The 16,950-nt window shown below is 42.2% G+C and overlaps 1 protein-coding gene across 1 annotated transcript in view; it reads left to right on the top strand.

Moving 5' to 3' along the window:
* The window catches only part of LOC308052116 (protein unc-13 homolog B-like), a gene marked incomplete at its 5' end in the record, with an annotated part of 218,768 nt that overhangs the window by 180,206 nt on the left and 21,612 nt on the right, over positions 1 to 16,950 (top strand). Inside the window, 7 exons of the mRNA XM_080362904.1 lie at positions 2,190 to 2,286; positions 3,060 to 3,203; positions 3,344 to 3,421; positions 4,518 to 4,595; positions 11,513 to 11,601; positions 14,748 to 14,900; positions 16,788 to 16,911. Coding sequence (XP_080219030.1) covers positions 2,190 to 2,286; positions 3,060 to 3,203; positions 3,344 to 3,421; positions 4,518 to 4,595; positions 11,513 to 11,601; positions 14,748 to 14,900; positions 16,788 to 16,911 — 763 coding nt within the window. The remainder of the gene's footprint in view (positions 1 to 2,189; positions 2,287 to 3,059; positions 3,204 to 3,343; positions 3,422 to 4,517; positions 4,596 to 11,512; positions 11,602 to 14,747; positions 14,901 to 16,787; positions 16,912 to 16,950) is intronic.

Genomic DNA, 16,950 nt, shown 5'->3' with positions numbered 1-16,950 from the left:
ATATCTCTTGTGTTTTCCTGCCAGCCAGTAAAGGACAAAGTTGAGGCTGGCTTTGCAAATGTAGTTACAGAATTTCCTGACCTGACCTAAGTGATTCACTTTGTATGTGAATATTCCTATTTAACCTCTTTCTGGAGGTTTTGCTTTTTTGTTTTTGTTTTGTATTGTGTTTTGTTTTTTTTTTTTTTTTAATGGGAGGGAGAGCAAACACACCACCACTCACTCAAGCAGCATCTTTCTTCTTGCCACCTTTGTTTAGACAATTTGGTAAGATAGTAAAATACCTATGCACTTGATTTTGTCTGTCAACCTGTGGTAGCCATAAAAATGGGCAATGATTGTTCTCAACAGTGAGTGACCCTTTCATACAGGTGTGGTGCAATAAATAAGGATGAATGATAATCAGGAAGTCGTTCTGCTTCTCAGAGTGAAAACAAACAAGTAATCCTCCCTGTACATGGACCTATGACATGGAGGGAGCGGTCAGCAACCTGCAGCCTGGGCACTCTGAAAGAGGTGGAAGATGTGTTGTTGCTTCCTGGTAAACTGCCCAGTTATCAACCGAAGTATTGTGTTGTAGATTTAAAACAGACTATTGTAATTTAAAACACATGCTGAAAGCCCGAGAAGTTTGCAGCAAACCCCCAGATATGCTGACTTTAGGAGCCTGAAGTGCTGGTCAAAAGGAATTTTTCCAGAACACAGAAAGTCCATATGTCTGTGACAATGTTCCGCTGCTGCTGTCTGTGTTAAATAGGAGTGCATAGACAGGTTGCTGTTGGCGTTTAGCACAGTGTCAGTTACAATTTCCAATATTAGCATTGATATGCTTTATATTTCAAAGTGCAGAGAGTATTTAAGGCTATCTAGTGTGCTGTGCCTGTGAATTTGCTTTTGATCTCCCTCTCATGTCTGGCACATGCTTTCATGTTCTTTGCAAACTCAGCCCATAATTAGCACAATCTCTATGAGCACAGCTGCCTGTTTAGAGGAGGCTGTACTCTCTGAAGCTCATGCAATAATCTTTTGTATAGACTGTAATCACACACGGGTGCTTTTTTTCCTTTATTTCTGAAGGCTGTTTAGTAATATTTGAAATTAAGATTTGCTTCAGCTGTGGTACGTTGGCACTTGCACACAACAAATCCTAGATAGACATTTAAATAAAGTTGTAAGTGCTCTGTTGTTGCTTAAACAGACACACGCCCCCACCGCCCTGCTTTTGTGCTGTGTGGGTATGTCCCATGGAGCAGAGAACAGAGAGGTGGCCAGCTATAAGATCCCATCACTGAAGCTGCTTCTCCCCTTGCCTGTTTGGCCAAGGTGGGGTCGTGCAGACGTGCAACAGGTAGCTCCAGACACCACCTCAAGTAAGGCATCTCCCTGAGATTCAGCAGTGGCTGTGTCTTAGATTCTGCCCTTCTCTTTAGCTTCTGCTGCTGAGTGAGGAGAAACAACAAGAGACAAACTTTGCTCTCCTGCTTCTAGGACCTACCTGTTTTGAGGACTTGACCATGCTCCAAGGTCCGGTACTTAACATGAACTAAATCTGTGCTTCTTTAAAAGAAAACAATGCAGGGCTGCTCACAGAGCTTATAGCGTTGATTCTCTCTCCTGGCACTTCAGAATTATGTCTGTATCTGCAGATAAGGTGGCTGAAAGGCCCTGGAAAACAGGCGCTTCTTTTCCTCCCTTTGAATTCATTTGCAGTTCTCACATAAAAGATGGTAGACACACGTGGGTGGTGGGACAGTGTGTCATCTCTTAGCATGTAGAGATAGCGGTATTGGAGCTTTCCCTTGTTCTGTCTGGCACAGAGGTGAAGGGGGAAGAAAAAGCGGTCTGAAATGGTGCAAAATTAAAGCTGGTGCTCAAGGAGAGGAAAGGATAAGGTTTGAAGAAAAAGGAAAGCTGAGAGAAAGACAAAACCAGCACAGGACCAACAATCTGCAGAGGCTGGGCTATGTTCTGCTTGTCCAGCCCAAGTGATGGTACAGCCACTGCTGACTGGTAGCTTGTGCACAGGGAGCAGTATTTTTGGGAACTTTGGCTGCTCGCACAGGTAACAGTATTCAGAAATCCAAAAGTGGCAAGCTTTCACAACATTTGCTGGAACGACAGTGCTGTCAGTCTGGTCAGGGTGCTCTGTTTCTTGCTGTAACTTGCTGTCTTTCCTGTCCCTCCTGCAGGTGGTTTGAGCAGTTTGTGATGCAGTGGCTGGATGAAAATGAAGATGTGTCCCTAGAATTCCTGCATGGTGCTCTGGAGAGAGATAAAAAAGATGGGGTATGTAGGTCACTTGGCTCTGCATCCAAACAACAACGCTGTAAATTCAGCTCTCGCACAAATGGAGGATACAGCCCTTTTTTGCTTTCTGTACAACTAGGAAACTCATTTATTTTAGGCTTTCCTCTACAGGTCACAGAGAGCTAATAGCAACATGCATACACTAATTTATATCTGTTTTCTTTTCTACTGCTGTTAATCTGTGAGCCAGTAGCTTGCTGCTCTCTCATCTCTCTGCGTTTGTGAGATGTAATTGAAATATAAGGCATTTTGCATATACTTAGTCATGCAGTGAGAATGTGACCTTAATCCATTGACAGAGTAATCTTATTCTTAATTTGCCGAGTATTCCCAGTGGAGAGCAAAAGCCTTCCCATTTGTTCAGTGACTGTTGGCACTGTAGTCTGTGATGCTAATGCTAATTTACTTTAATATCGCAATTTTAAGAAAAATCTCTAAAAAGCTCTTCACTCTCTCCTCCTTACCTCATTAACTGACAGACAGGATGTGCATTTCATTAAGGGTTGGAGCATCATCTTGCATTTCCTTGGTGCTCATCATATTGCAGTTGGTGAAGTAAACCCTATAACCCAACAGAATTGGCTGGTTAGCTCCTCTGTGCCTTCTGGACAGCATTTGACTAATTCTGCGGAGGATATAGGTTTTGGTGAAGTTGTCCTGCTTCCAACACAGCAGATGATGGATACACCCGGAGAATGGGTGTATTTCAGATCTTTGCATTTGAGAATGACTCTTTTTTACTTCTGTTTTAGTTCCAGCAAACATCCGAGCATGCTCTGTTCTCTTGCTCAGTGGTGGACGTCTTCACCCAGCTCAATCAGAGCTTTGAGATCATTAAGAAGCTGGAGTGCCCGGACCCTGTCATTGTTGCTCATTATAACAGGAGGTTTGCTAAGGTAACACCTTCAACATCCAGCTGTTTATCTTCCCTTAGTGGGATGCAAAACAGTATGATGGTTTTCTTTGGGTTTTATTGCCTGGAGTTCTCCTGGAGTGACAGAGGACAGGTAACAGTGCTGACATCTTGTCTTTGCAGACTATTGGGAAGGTGCTAATGCAGTATGCCGACATCCTCTCCAAGAGCTTCCAGTCCTACTGTTCCAAGGAGAAACTGGTGAGTCATGCTGAGTTTCTCATCTGCCCTTATAAAAACAGGTTACTTGCGTTGCACCTGACCATGTCAATGGTGTAAATATTTTCGGTATATTTTTTTGTCACAATTCCCATACTTTTCTGGAGTGACTTCTGTCTTGGAGACTGGGCCTGAGGGTTATTTGCAGGGCATGGAGACTGTCAGGTGCCCTTGAAATTAACTTTGACTCTGCCTGTCTAGGTCGTGTGTCACAGAGATAATTACAAAAAAATGCACAACAAGAAGCCCAAAACAATCAAAACCCTCCCACACACACAAAAAATCCCCCAACAACAACAAAACCACAAAACAAAAAAACCTGAACAAAATGAAATGAAAGAAGCCTAAAACATGGGCACAAGTTGCTCTGTAGATCTGGTACTCTGCAGTATTCTTGGTTTACTGTCGCCTCTATCTAATTACCTTGCTATTTAATCCTGATTTAAGTAGAATTCTGTGTATTAAATAAAATATGTCCTTATGTTTTTGAACCCTGGGTCTGTCCCATGCTGGGTTTGCTGTCTCACACACCTGTGCTGGGGATGTAACTGTAGAGGGAAAGGCCTATTGCTCAGGCTGCCCTTGTCTGTTGCTCCCAAGCTTGGCCTGGCAGGACCCATTTGTGTTTCTGAACACAGCTTTGACTGGCAGTTCCCCTTCCGATATGGGGGAATAGTATATCCTCACTCAGAATAGCATATTGCAGCATTATGAGGCTGAAGGTGATGCAGCTTGGACACTGCAGGGCATGGCAGGAGCTGCAGGGAGTTGGGAATTGTCGTGTTGCTGATTTCTCGTCAGCTCATTCTCGGTTTATAATAAAGCTGAGGAGGAAAATACAACAGCAGAGATCTCCCTGATCTGCGGTTCGTGGAACCAGCCATCCCATTTCAAGCTGGAGAAAGGAAATGGCTTGTCTTTTTTAGGTTTGAGTGCTGAAATCTGTGCATGCCCTACCTCCTATTGGACTCTCAGATCTGGCGGTACTTGGGGAAGGGTATGTAGGCACAGACTGTACCGCTGGTGAAAATCTGTTGACATCCTGAGCAGTAACAGACTCTTGCTTTTGTCCCTTCAGCCCTGCATCCTGATGAATAACATCCAACAGCTGAGGGTGCAGCTAGAGAAGATGTTTGAAGCCATGGGTGGCAAAGAGGTAAGAGGGCTAAGAGACTGAGTATTACTCATTCCTGCTGCTCTGTTACTAGGTTATGTGCATCATACTGGTACTTGCAGACTACAATCATAAGGAGAGCCCCATGACACCAGGCACTATAAGAAGTGTGAGGGGGCAGCCATGCCTGAAGAAGTTTTCAAAAACATTCATCATAGAATGTAGTAGTGAATGTTTTGAGGAACAGAACAGCATGGAGGAGGAAAGAGAAGGGTATGTCCTGTGCTCACATGGGCATGGCTGGTGGTTTCACAGCTCTGAAGACAGAGAGATAGGTCTAAGAACTGTTGACGTCACGTCATTTTATATGACATATGAATGTAGGACAGTACCTTTCGCATCAGATGCCCAACATCTAATATATTGCAGACATGCAAATAAGAGTAATGTACTCATGCTTTGTTGGACTCTCAGATGTGTCCATGGGTATATTATTAAATATCTTAGTTTTTGTTCTTTGCTCTGAGAGAACCATTTGTAGAGAAATAAGGTTTTTCCTACCCCAGATCCCTGTGTCTGTTCTGATATAATTTGTGTATCTGTTTTTTTTCCTCTTCTTTTTTTTCATTGCTTTTCAAGATTCGGGAAGATGAAGAAAAGGCTGCTGATGCTGATGTTAGGAAAAAAATATGTCAAAGTCTAAGTGCATTTGCTGTTGTTGTGTTGTGGTAGAACCCATGCTGTGACCTGTATACCAAGAGGAAAGTCAGCTTTGCGGATGGGCACCTCAGATTTTGCCTATACTCCTGTTTCAGATTTTTCTTGTGTTCAGTGGCAGAATTCTATGAAGTGGCAAAAGTCTCAACATGTAGATTTAACCCATGAGGCGAGGGGAACAACTGCCATTCTTTTGCATGTGATCTCAACAATCCTAATTTCTGACCTCTGTGTGAAGAACTAGAAGCACGTGCTCCCAGCTCCAATAGCAGTGGTAGCTAAATGTTCATTTTTCAGGAAAAAATGAACTTGTGATGAAATGTTTAAAGTGGTTTATACATTTTTAACTCATGTGCACTTAATTTCCCTTAAGGAATCAATTTGGTACTTTTTTGCCATAGTGGTGGCCCCTACGTAGGGTTTCCCTATATTTTGAGTTTAAAATACCAGCTGCAAATTGAAAATACTACCTGATAGTGTGTTAAATAGAGGAAGAAAAAAAATTATTAAGACTGTCAGGTACTTTTGCTAGGCCAGACCTTTTATCTGAATTTTGCCCTTTAAAATATTCCTCAGGAGGTGTAGGTAAGGTAGAACAAGAGTGGTGGATCCACTATTTCCCCTGCTCTGTGGAATCAAAAGCAAAAAAGGAGGGGAACCCAAACTGTGAGCAATAAAACACATGGGAAGAAACCTGGTTAACACACTAGGAAGCTGTTTTTTGGAAGTGATCTTTTTCTTTTTTTTTCTCAAATGCTGCGTCTCCACTTCATTAGACTGCCACCGATCACCAGAAATAAATTGTGTTGTGTTAGGTGCCTGCATTATTTGCTATCCCCAGGGGTCTCCCCTTGGTGGCTATGTAGTACGTTGCTTCTTGAAACCTGCCAGGTGCTCTGTTTTGCTACAGTAAATAAGGTCTTGTCCTAGTTTGAGTAATGCTTTTTCTGATGTAGATTGAACCTGGCTCGCGAGTAACAACTGGTGAGACAACAACTTTGAAAGTAGAACACGTAGACAAACACGTTGCTGGAAGTGGATCTATGGGTTTTATCCTCTCCTTCAGGAAGGGCAGTTCTTACTTTCTATGATAGGTTTTATTTATATTCGTCTATACATTACAAAGTAGCTTGCACAAATGTAAACATTGTCCTGACTTCTCTACCCAGAAAGGAGCTGCTTCCCTGGGGAATAAGAAAGTAGCATAGTGGTGTGTCCTGGTCCTTTTGAACTGTTCACTTTTTTGTGTTCTCAAAGGTGTTGTTGAGAACTAAGTACCAAATACTCTGTTGTTCCTATGGCAGGTATGTTAGATGTACCATGTGTGAAGCCAGAACACATAAAGGCATAGCGTGGAACAGACACCCTTGCCCAGTGCTATTTCTTGAGGTTGAGCTCCTTGATATAGTGCCTTCCTTTATTTTTTTCTCCAAATGAGGAATGATACCTTTACCTCCACTTTCCTTATTCTTTTTTTTCCAACTAGAGTACTCAGAAGGCATAAAACAGAGCAAAAATTACCCTGCATCTCTGGGTTTGATGTGATGATATCGTGTGGTCTGTGGACACTACTAGTCAGAACCAGTAAGGACAGCAGAGCTTTAGAGAGCTCTGTGTGGAGTGATTCTCCTGAGCCTGTGCTTGGGATCTAAAGGCACATACACACACACACACACACACACACACACACATAAACATACATATATATATATGTATACACACACACATACCAGAAGAAGTATCCTAAATCATTTTTAGGGTTTATAATTAATACTTTTGTTTCGCTTCTGAGATGTGTTGATCTAACAGGATGAGAAACAGTTTCAGTGTGGTTCAGTAGCCTTCTCAGACTTTTCTGATTTAGAGTTTGGAAAGGCAGTGGTCACGTACTGGCACTTAGCATTAAAGGCTTAATGAACGCTGGAATCAGGGTGAATGCTGGACAGAAATTGGGTACATAAATACCTTTTGAAACCTCTCATTCCTCTGAATCATCTCCATTACACCCACAGAAATGAGATTGTAATTTAGCTTTGTGCTAAAGTTGGCTATATAGATTCATTGCTAGTGTTTGCCTGAACTTGGCCCCATTAATTTAATTATTCATACATTATCGAATAAAACCTAATGTGACCTGTATTTTCTACGCACCTGTGCAGTTTTCCTGCAGATTTCAGCCTGCTCTATGCTCTGTCCCCGACACCGGAATAAGCCTTTCTCATTTTGCTTGAGAGAGATGACTTTCTGCAGGCCATTATTTTGCTTGGTTATGAACTCATGGCACTGAAATTAAAAGGTGCTGTGCTGCATTGCCCATTGCTGGAGTCTAGACATGCTGTAGAAGCTTAGTTTAAAGCATTTCTGCGCTTCTTTTTTTCCAAAGTCAAGCATGTGAGGTGAGTATCAGAGACAAGCATTGCCTAGGGAACCCAAAGAATTAGCTGCTGAGTAGCAGCAGATTGTCATCATACAATTTTCATGCTTTTGCTCTCAAGCTAATCTGTACAATTAATGCTTCAGGAAACTCTCCTCTTAATGCTCAGCCAGGGTTAGTCCACATTTTAAATCCTAGGCTAGCCACCTGAATAACAAATTACAGGGCAGCTTAGAAGTGGCCAAGACAGGAATTTTCTTAAAGAATTTGCAGTATCTACTGATGGCTCCTCTTCAGCATCCCACATGCCATTAGCTAAGGCTACCCTAGTATGTGAGAAGCTGGCGACCGTTTGGGTGCAGTGCTACGGATTGTTTACTCTTGAATCCTATAGGAAAGAGGGGCAGTGCATCAAAGTTGAGTGTGAGTCCCTGGATCTGTTGAGCTCACAGCCAGCTCTGCAGAGGGCAGCTCCCAGGTGCCAGCAGAGGCAGCAACTTCAAGCTGGAGCCAGACTAACCTGCTGAAAGCTAAAACAGGACAGCAGGACAAAAGTCTCTAGCTGCTGATATGTCATATCAGACCTGATGATTTCATAGGTTCTCTGGCTTGAAGATGTGAATTGATTAATATCTTCAACCTTCAAGAAGGCAAGAGCTGTGTTTCTCCAGCTACAGAGGAGCCTTCCAATTTGTACTTCATTTGTACTTCACCATTGTATGTAGAAACCAAAGAAGAACTAATGACATCTCTTGGAAAACTTGGAAGCCCATCACAGCAAAGTCTCGGTCTCGTGGGTTCCATTTCATCCATGAGAGTAGATAAACCTAAATTGAAGCTCATAGCACCATACTATAAATGCCACCATTCAGATTAGCAGAGAACTTCAGATTCCAGCCCCAAATCTGAAGTTGGGTGAGATTTGGGGCGTGGATTCTCTGAAATGCCAAGTCCCAAATCTTTGCAGGAAACAAACAGGGCCCCACTTTCTTCCCTGAAATGTAAACAGGTGGTCACCTCTTCACATGAACCTCAGTTTTCTGTATTGCATATTCAGTCTCAACTGTAGGACGGTAGCCATGCCAGCCACTATTTCCACTGGAATTGGAGCATTTACTTAGAGATCAGCAACCACCTCCCTGTGGCTACTGTCAGTGTTTTGCACATGGAGCTTTTCGTTAGATTTCATCCTCTGAATCATCTCCAATACACACATAGGATGGAGATCATAAGCTTGCTGAACTCTTGCTTCCAATAGAAGTGGTCTGGATGTGACACATGGCAGTGACCCACCTGCCTAATACTGATTTTTGCTTTACCAACCAGATTTCTCATGCATTTCCTGCTATCAGTGATAGCTCATGTGCTTAGAACTCCTTGGCTGAGCAGCAGCAGCAAAACGTAGGCTGTTTCATTTGTGGGCTGTTATCAGTGCTGCACCACATTGGCAAAGAACAGTTTGCGGTTATACCACGTGCTACAGGGACTCAGTAGCCGATGTGTGATTTATATATGTGAAACAGAAGTACACACCTACTGGCACCATCCTGATGGACTTAAATCACACTCAAGTAATTCCACTAAATTGGCTTGCACGCCAAAGTTTGCAAATGCCTAAGAACTAACAATCAGTAATATATCATCTGGACTCCTCCTTCCCTAGTAGCAGTTGCTCAGAAGACAACAGCCTTTCTAGTATGATGGAGGACTTGGTGGATACTGAACTGAAGTGCTTACCACCAGAGCTTTGCTTCCTGATGGCAAGACTGGGCAAGACTGAGTTAAATCTGGGCAGCTGTTTAGGCAGTTGCACCCAGAGAGCTGTGAGCTCGTGTTCTGGAGGAGAGAGAGTTAATCACTGCAGGTAATGGAGCTCATCCCCTTGGCAAATCATTGCTCCAGATGTCCCTTCTGCCATTATGGGGCTGGCAACCAGCCTTTCTTCTGCTCCTGAGATGATCAGTTTGCAGTCAACAAGTACAATGGCAAGGGGAAGCTTAGAGGTAGTTGGTGAGCTCCCCATGTCACCTCACAGTAAAACAAGTCATCAGTTGCATGGTTCGTGAGCAAGAATGATCTGTTGCTAATCCTGACCTCAAGCATCCTGTAGACCACACATCTTGTGCCAAATTCTTCTGGGTTTTGTTGTTTTTTGTTTTGTTTCGGTTTTTTTCCATCTGTAAAAAGAGTAACTTGAGATGTTTTGATGAATCATGAACTGGTCCTGCCTCAAATATACTAGAAACGGCTATAATCAAGGGGCTGTCCAATGCCATTAATTGTAGATAGCAAGCCAGTCAAGTTGTGACTCATTGACCTTTTTACACAGCAGGAGAAGGGAAGGATTAATGCAGGGGCAAGACAAACCACCACCAACAGATGCCAGTTTTGTTTTGTTATCTACAAGCCTGGATAGAATGACTGCTAGTTGGCATGACATTGGCTTCCTTCTGCCTTCACAGAGTGAGGGAGTTATAAAGGTTATAGGAAAATAAATTCACTTTATTAAAGGAAAAATAATCAGAGCTAGCGATGCTTGAAGTTGTAAGGCTTAAGTAATCATAATTTGCTTCTTTTTGGTTTTTTTTGTTCTGATCCAGGAGTTTCATTAGCACTGGCTCAGATACCTAATAGAGTCAGTTTTCCATGCCAGCTTAGAACAGGAAAATGGACAGATCAGACTCCAAATCCCCTGTGGCTTGATTTTCTCTGACAGATGCTGAGGAATATGAAAAGGGCTTCAGCACTGAATATGAAAGTGGTAACTCCTGAAATGTTCAAATCTTGTATATTATGCATATACTGTAAAAATCTAAACTGATTTTTAACCTCTGTACTGGCGTCTGTCTCATTATGTTTGTAAATAGATCTCTTCCACAGAGGTAAGAGTGGGAGCCCTGAACGCCAAATGCAAACATTTCTGGAAGGTTTTTGTTTTACAAGCAGCTTGCCTGTCTGCATACAAAGGCAGATCTGTTTTATGAGTTACTTTTTCAGAACAAATGATCCCAAAGCATTCAACGTATATCATTATGTATACACACAAGTAGGTTGCTCAGAATTGGCTCTTTTGAGACTGGAGGGACAGCTACAGCTGGAATACATGGTATTATTGAATGTAAAACAGGCAGCGTTAGGCTGATAATAATGAAGCAAACACTTTCTGACAGAATTCTCAAAGGTGTCCACAGCGTCCATGTAGTGCCTGGGGCACTTTTTTGTTTGTTTGTTTTGTGATGTCTGCTCTGAACAGCTGTATACAAAAAAGCTATTTGGCTCCACATGAGGGTAGGGCGACTTGTGCTTAATATCCATAGCTGGCATTATGCTTTCCAAAAGCGATCAGTGCACAACAGTTCGATATTGTGGCTAGATTTGCAAATAGCTGGGGTCCAGTCTTGTGAGAGCAGTGGCTGGGTCAAGTGAAATAACATCTTTCCAAACCATGCATGAAATGCACAAGTAAATATTAATAAGATTGAGTCGGAAAAGCTTCTTCTCCTTCTAGATGTAGAAGAGTGAAATGACCCGTGAGCCCAAGGTAATGGACAGTGCTTTATGATTCTCAGCCTGCTTACTCTGCTGGCCACAGGGAGTTTGCATTCACTTTTCTTTCTCAACTTTGCAAATACCAGGAAGGGTATTGGAGCCTGGGGAAACCACTTGCTGCTGTTTAGGCGAATATCTGTTGATGATTTCAGGGCTTCTGCAACAGCAGCAGGCAGTGGAGGAGAGCATCTAGCTGGCAGAGGCCAGTGGTGGTAGTTCACCTGCTTGCTAAGAGTAGCCTCCGCAGTGAGGAAGAGCCATGTGAGGGGCAGCAGACTGCCCGTTGGGTTCAAGCTAAGTGCTCTTCTTTCATCCACAGTTGGATGCAGAAGCAAGTGACCATCTCAAAGAGCTCCAGGTGAAGCTGAACAATGTTTTGGATGAGCTGAGTGCTGTGTTTGGTAACAGGTGAGTATAACAAGGTCTCTGTCCTTGAAACATTCTTTTATTTTGTCTAATCTCATTCAGTCAGGTTAAGAAAACCGTGTCAGCTGCATTATATTTTTCTTTTTGTCATAAATTCGTGGTCTTTCAAATACTGAGACTATCTAAAGAAGCGAGAAATGCTTTTGAAGTCTCTTTCTATGTTGCTCTGCTTAGAAATGTAACGTGGAGATCTCTCAACTGTGAAATATATTTGAATTATATAAAGTGATTTTTTTTCTGTAAGTAGTGCTTGTCAATAACAGAATTGTCTGCTCCTTTATTGCTTGGAAAGTGGTTTCCAGCTTAGCGTTTATGAAGTAACGTTCTTGTTTAAACGCTTTGCTCTGAATGTATGAAACAGCTGACTGATTTCTGATTGTTAAGTGAATATTGGAATAAGAAGGAAACAGGTTTAGAATTTGAGATTGACTTGTTCTAATTTTGTAGTGAATGGTGTTTTCTAACACTTCAAGGGGAGGAGCTCTTTAAAGTATTGCCAGAGTAACTGATGGCAATTAAGTTTTATTGCAAATCGTGGTATCATTTACCTGAGTATAAAAGTGTGCTCAACTTCATAATAATTTTGTAGTGAACCATAAAAATATGTCAGTTAAGCAAAATCTAGAAATACAGGGTTCCCCACTGATCTTCAAAAACATCCATTTCTTGTAATAAATCCCATTCATTTAATGTTGTTCTTTATAACAAGATTAATGAAGGCATGAACAGCTGAAATACGGGCATGGGGAATAAAGCAAATTCGTACCAACTTGGCCTCCTCCAGTCTACAGATTTGCAGTACTTAGGACCAAAAAATAATGGTAGGATTTGTCAGCGACTATTTGGATTTCAGCACAGACAGCTAAGTCGGGAGATAAGTGAGGAGTTCCCATTGCCAGTAACGGATGCTATAGCAAGAAATGGAGAGATTCAAACTGTAACTGAATTGAATCGATAAGGTTCATAATTAGATGGGGGATGAGAGAGGAATTATAATTAGAGGTTGAATTTTGTTATCTGAAACCTGTCTCCATGGTGTCACTGCTATAAGACAATTAAGGTACAATCTTGACATTTGCAAGTATAATTTAAAGAGCTTATTCAGTACCAGCATACGTACCAGGGAGTGTTTAGAGAGATGTGCCAGCAAGAGATTTAGGCAGTCAGACAGCTCAGATGCTTTGCTCATTCTTTAACAGTAATAGGGAATGAAAAGCAGAGCTGCAGTCTACTGGATAAGCAGGATCTTCTGAAGGGTATAAGTGTGGGAGATAAGACAAATATCTACAGTATTCTGTGCGAAGTCTGTAAACAGTTACTCCTACAACACTGTGCACACCTGACGCTGCAGATTTTAACTTTTCTTCATCCCTGTGAGATAATTGTCCCTGCTGGGAAAGCAGCAGGCGTCAGGAGAGCCTCACTACCTTTGTGCTGAGAGAGGATTGTATCTGGACGCGGAAGCATTTCCTGCTTTAAAGCATATCATAGAGGAAAGGAGCCTTGAAAGGGTTTGTGCTTCACGCAAAGCTAGGCTGCTGTTTTGTTCTTGGAGGCTGTAGGAGTGAAGGAGGGAATTCCTGCGGGAATTAGGGAGCAGAACGCCTCGTCTGACGGTATAGGTGATGTTGTCTTTTAACATGCTGCTGCCAAGGGCTCCTGTTAAGCTGTACATCTAACAAGCTTCACTTTCAGGTGAACTTGTTGCCACAGTAACTGCTTTATCATTTTTCATAATGGACGACAATTTTGCATCATAATAATTTTTATCTTTTAAGGGATTCTGTTATTTTTCTTCCCCTGGCTACGGGTTTACAGCATCTTGAAGCAGGGTCCTGCAACTGATGCAGTATCTGAGAGGATTGTGGGGTGAGATTAGCCTGTAACAGACAGGGTCTGTCAACAGTACAGGAAATTCTTGGTACTGTTTCATTTGATGTGGCTTACGTCTCCGGTTAAGCTGTCATCGTAGCCACAACTGACTGCTGCACTCCACTCTGCGAGAAATGGGGAAAGTGGAATTGGAGGTGCATGTCGAAAGAGTTTTGGAATTGCTCTCTGGAATTGGAGGCAGGTTAGAAGTGAGGAAGGGGGACAGTGACTGGAGGTGACAGCGCAGGAAAGCAAAGAGGTGAGGGGATGGAGATGGAAGGTGAGAGCTGTAGGGCAGAGGGTTTGTCACCCAACCCATGGATGTTGGAGGTGGCTCACACAGCAGAAGTTCAGGCCACTTATGCAGGTATAAAGCTGACTTCCAAACTTGTGCTCCTGCTCTTAAATCTTTACCCTAGCTCCTAACACTGGCTTCTCTTCTGGTTTCAAACCTGTGTGCCATTAGTGGATAGCTAAATGTCACTTGTAATGCCTGTTGTTAGTAACTGTTCTTTTAAATGTCAAAGCATTTTCCTTTATTCGCTGAATTGATGTGTTGACAGCTCTGCTGATCTATTCATCATTTTTAACCATTGTATTATTTCATTTTGAACCTCCGCTTAGCAGTAAGAGTTGGAACAGTAACTGTGCTCTAATGGTTTGCATGTCACTTCATTACAGTGACACTGCTCATTTCGCAGCTGAACCCCACATCCCATTTTGACACTTTGATATAGCATGGCCTGTACAGCAGTGGGCTGGTTTCAGCCTGCCTTCAGGCTGTTTCTGTTGTTCTAAAGACTCTCTGCTGGGTCATAACCACATCACTACTGGTGGGCCCCTGGATGCTCAGAGTTGTGCATTCATTGTGCCGTTGCTCCATGCTCTGTCCCAGCCTTTGTGGCGTAACACCCTGTGTAGAAAACAAAGATACAACAGGGCGCTTTGAGCTAAGAATAACAGTGCTTCTTGAAATCAGAAAATGATAGTTTATGTTTGCAAGCAGTATGGATTCCTCTCAAATGTGATTGTGTTGTGTTCAGAGGTGGTAGACTGTCTGTGGATGATGGGCATAAGGAACTGGATAGCGTGCCCCTTGGCAACAAATACAATAAGGAAATGAGCAGCAATTTTTAGAGTGGAAGGGCAGGTAATGGAGTACATGGTTTATGGACTTGCAATATTTTATCTTATGTACTGGAGTTGAGATTTCTGCCACTGATAATCTTGGTTTTGCCTCTCTCCTATCTGTTTAGCTTTCAGACTCGTATTGATGAGTGTGTCAAGCAAATGTCTGATATCCTTTGTCAAGTGAAAGGAACAGGAAATGTTGCTGCTAATGCCAGAAACACAGTTGCACAAGATGCAGATAATGTCCTGAGGCCGTTGATGGATTTCCTGGATGGAAAGTAAGCAAGTGTTCAAATATAAGTTACATGTACAATGTATTGGATTGAGAACAGCATGGGGGAAGGTTCTTGAGATGTCCAGCCTCTGAGTTCGCAGGAAGAGTTAATGCCTTTTCTTCCCGTATCTGCCCCTCTCTCAAGCCATGGATCACCTCTTCAGCCTTCGTTCAGTGCCTGAGCACACTCTGTTCATTCTCGCTGTGGCAATTACAGCAAAACACGCTGCTGATCAGGTAGTGGGAAATACTGAAATTCTAAATTTACTGACTATGGGGTTTTTCCTATACAAATCATACTGTATCCAGTGGTATTGCAAACCATACTTACTTAATTCATACACTATTCAGTATCCCAATCATGTTAAGCATGTGTATTCTAGTCATACCTGGTGCTGTTCTGACTAGGAAATAAGCTTCTGAGCTATGAGGGGAACGTCAGCTTGATCCATTGCTTTAATTAACTATTACCATTGACACCGTGCAGCATGATTCAGCTGTACAGGGACTTTTTGTGGCTGTGCGTAATTCTCATCAGCTAAACCTTGATTCACAAAGAGAAATAGTTTTTAATCATTGTAGAAGTTTAAATTCTTGTTGATGCACAGCAGTTGTTTATTTTGAAAGGGGTGTCCAGCTATTTTCCTAATAGATGGTACAAGAGATGTGAAGCTTTCCAAGTTTAAAATACAGGTTTTTTTCCTACGCTTTGTATTGATTGTCCCATCTTTCCTTTGAGTCACCGTGTAGTGAGTAACTCTCTGTGACAGTCACTGCATGTAGGAGCCCCCTCATTTGAGCATTTTCCATTGCATGCCTTCATGAATCCTGAGAAGCTACCTTCCTTTGTGTCTCTGGGAACTTAGTATGCTACAGGCTTTTCATCCAGCTGTGGAGCAAGTAATTTTGCTTATGATTATCATTATCAGAGCCTGGATTATTTTCTTTCCTCCTTTACAGAAGGAAAGTAATTTTCAGTGCTTCCTGCCTCCTGCACTCATCAGTCTTGTCCCTGTTGAGTTTTGTTCATTTACTGTCTAACCAGCCGTTGGAAGAGGAGGATTCTAGAAGATGATGTTACACAGTGTAGTAGAATCAGCCATCACCTGTGCACTGCTACTAGCTGCACAGTTCCTGTTTTGTAGCTCTCCAAGTCTGATCAGTAAATACCAAAGTACAACGATCATTTCAAATAAAAATCTTAACTTTTTTGGCATTTTGGGTAGCCTTTGCAGTAATAAAGGGGGCATAAGTAGGGAGATAAAGCAGAACATCTTGATGTAAAATGGAATAAATGTGTGGCAGCTGGTTGGTGGTGAATGCCGTTGCTACAAAATACAGAAGAGTCCCAGAAATGCTTTGGGTTGGTTACAGAGATGGAAGATTTAGAAACTTCAGAAGCTGTGCAGGAACTTCTGCATAAACATCTGGGAAGTATAAATTTAGGTATTCAACAAAAATCATTATAATAACCCCTTCAAGTTTAAAACCTATTATTCTATATTTGTTTGCAGTTTTTCCTTATGTGCTCTGCAAACCCAATACGTCAAGAAGTATCTTCTTAAAAGGAACCAATTCAATAATACCTGTTCTTATTTGGACTATTCCCAACCATGATAACTTTATGATACCTTCTGTAACCCACAGGTCAATAAATAGAAATGGCTGAGATCAGAAATGTCAATAATCCATTTTGGCCAAATGTCTTTAGTGCTAGAACTCCAAGAGTGAAGACAGACTGTGCTTTATGAAAAGGGAAGACTTTTACGTTTAAAGCAATTGTTACAATAAACTGCTTTGGATGGGCCACTGATTCTGCCGTACACATCCCTTTTTTCCCTGCAAATTCCATTTGTTGAACTTACTCAGTTCTTGCTCTTTCTCCCTGCAGTCTGACGCTCTTTGCGACTGTGTGTGAAAAGACGGTGTTGAAACGGGTGCTGAAGGAGCTCTGGAGGGTGGTAATGAACACCATGGAGAAGCTGATTGTGCTGCCTCCTCTTACAGACCATACGGTAAAACATTTTCTCCTTCCTGACTCATAGCAGAAAGTG

This window comes from Nesoenas mayeri (genome assembly GCF_963082525.1).
Source record: "Nesoenas mayeri genome assembly, chromosome: Z".
Taxonomy (NCBI): domain Eukaryota; kingdom Metazoa; phylum Chordata; class Aves; order Columbiformes; family Columbidae; genus Nesoenas; species Nesoenas mayeri.
This window is presented reverse-complemented; position numbering and strand designations above follow the sequence as displayed.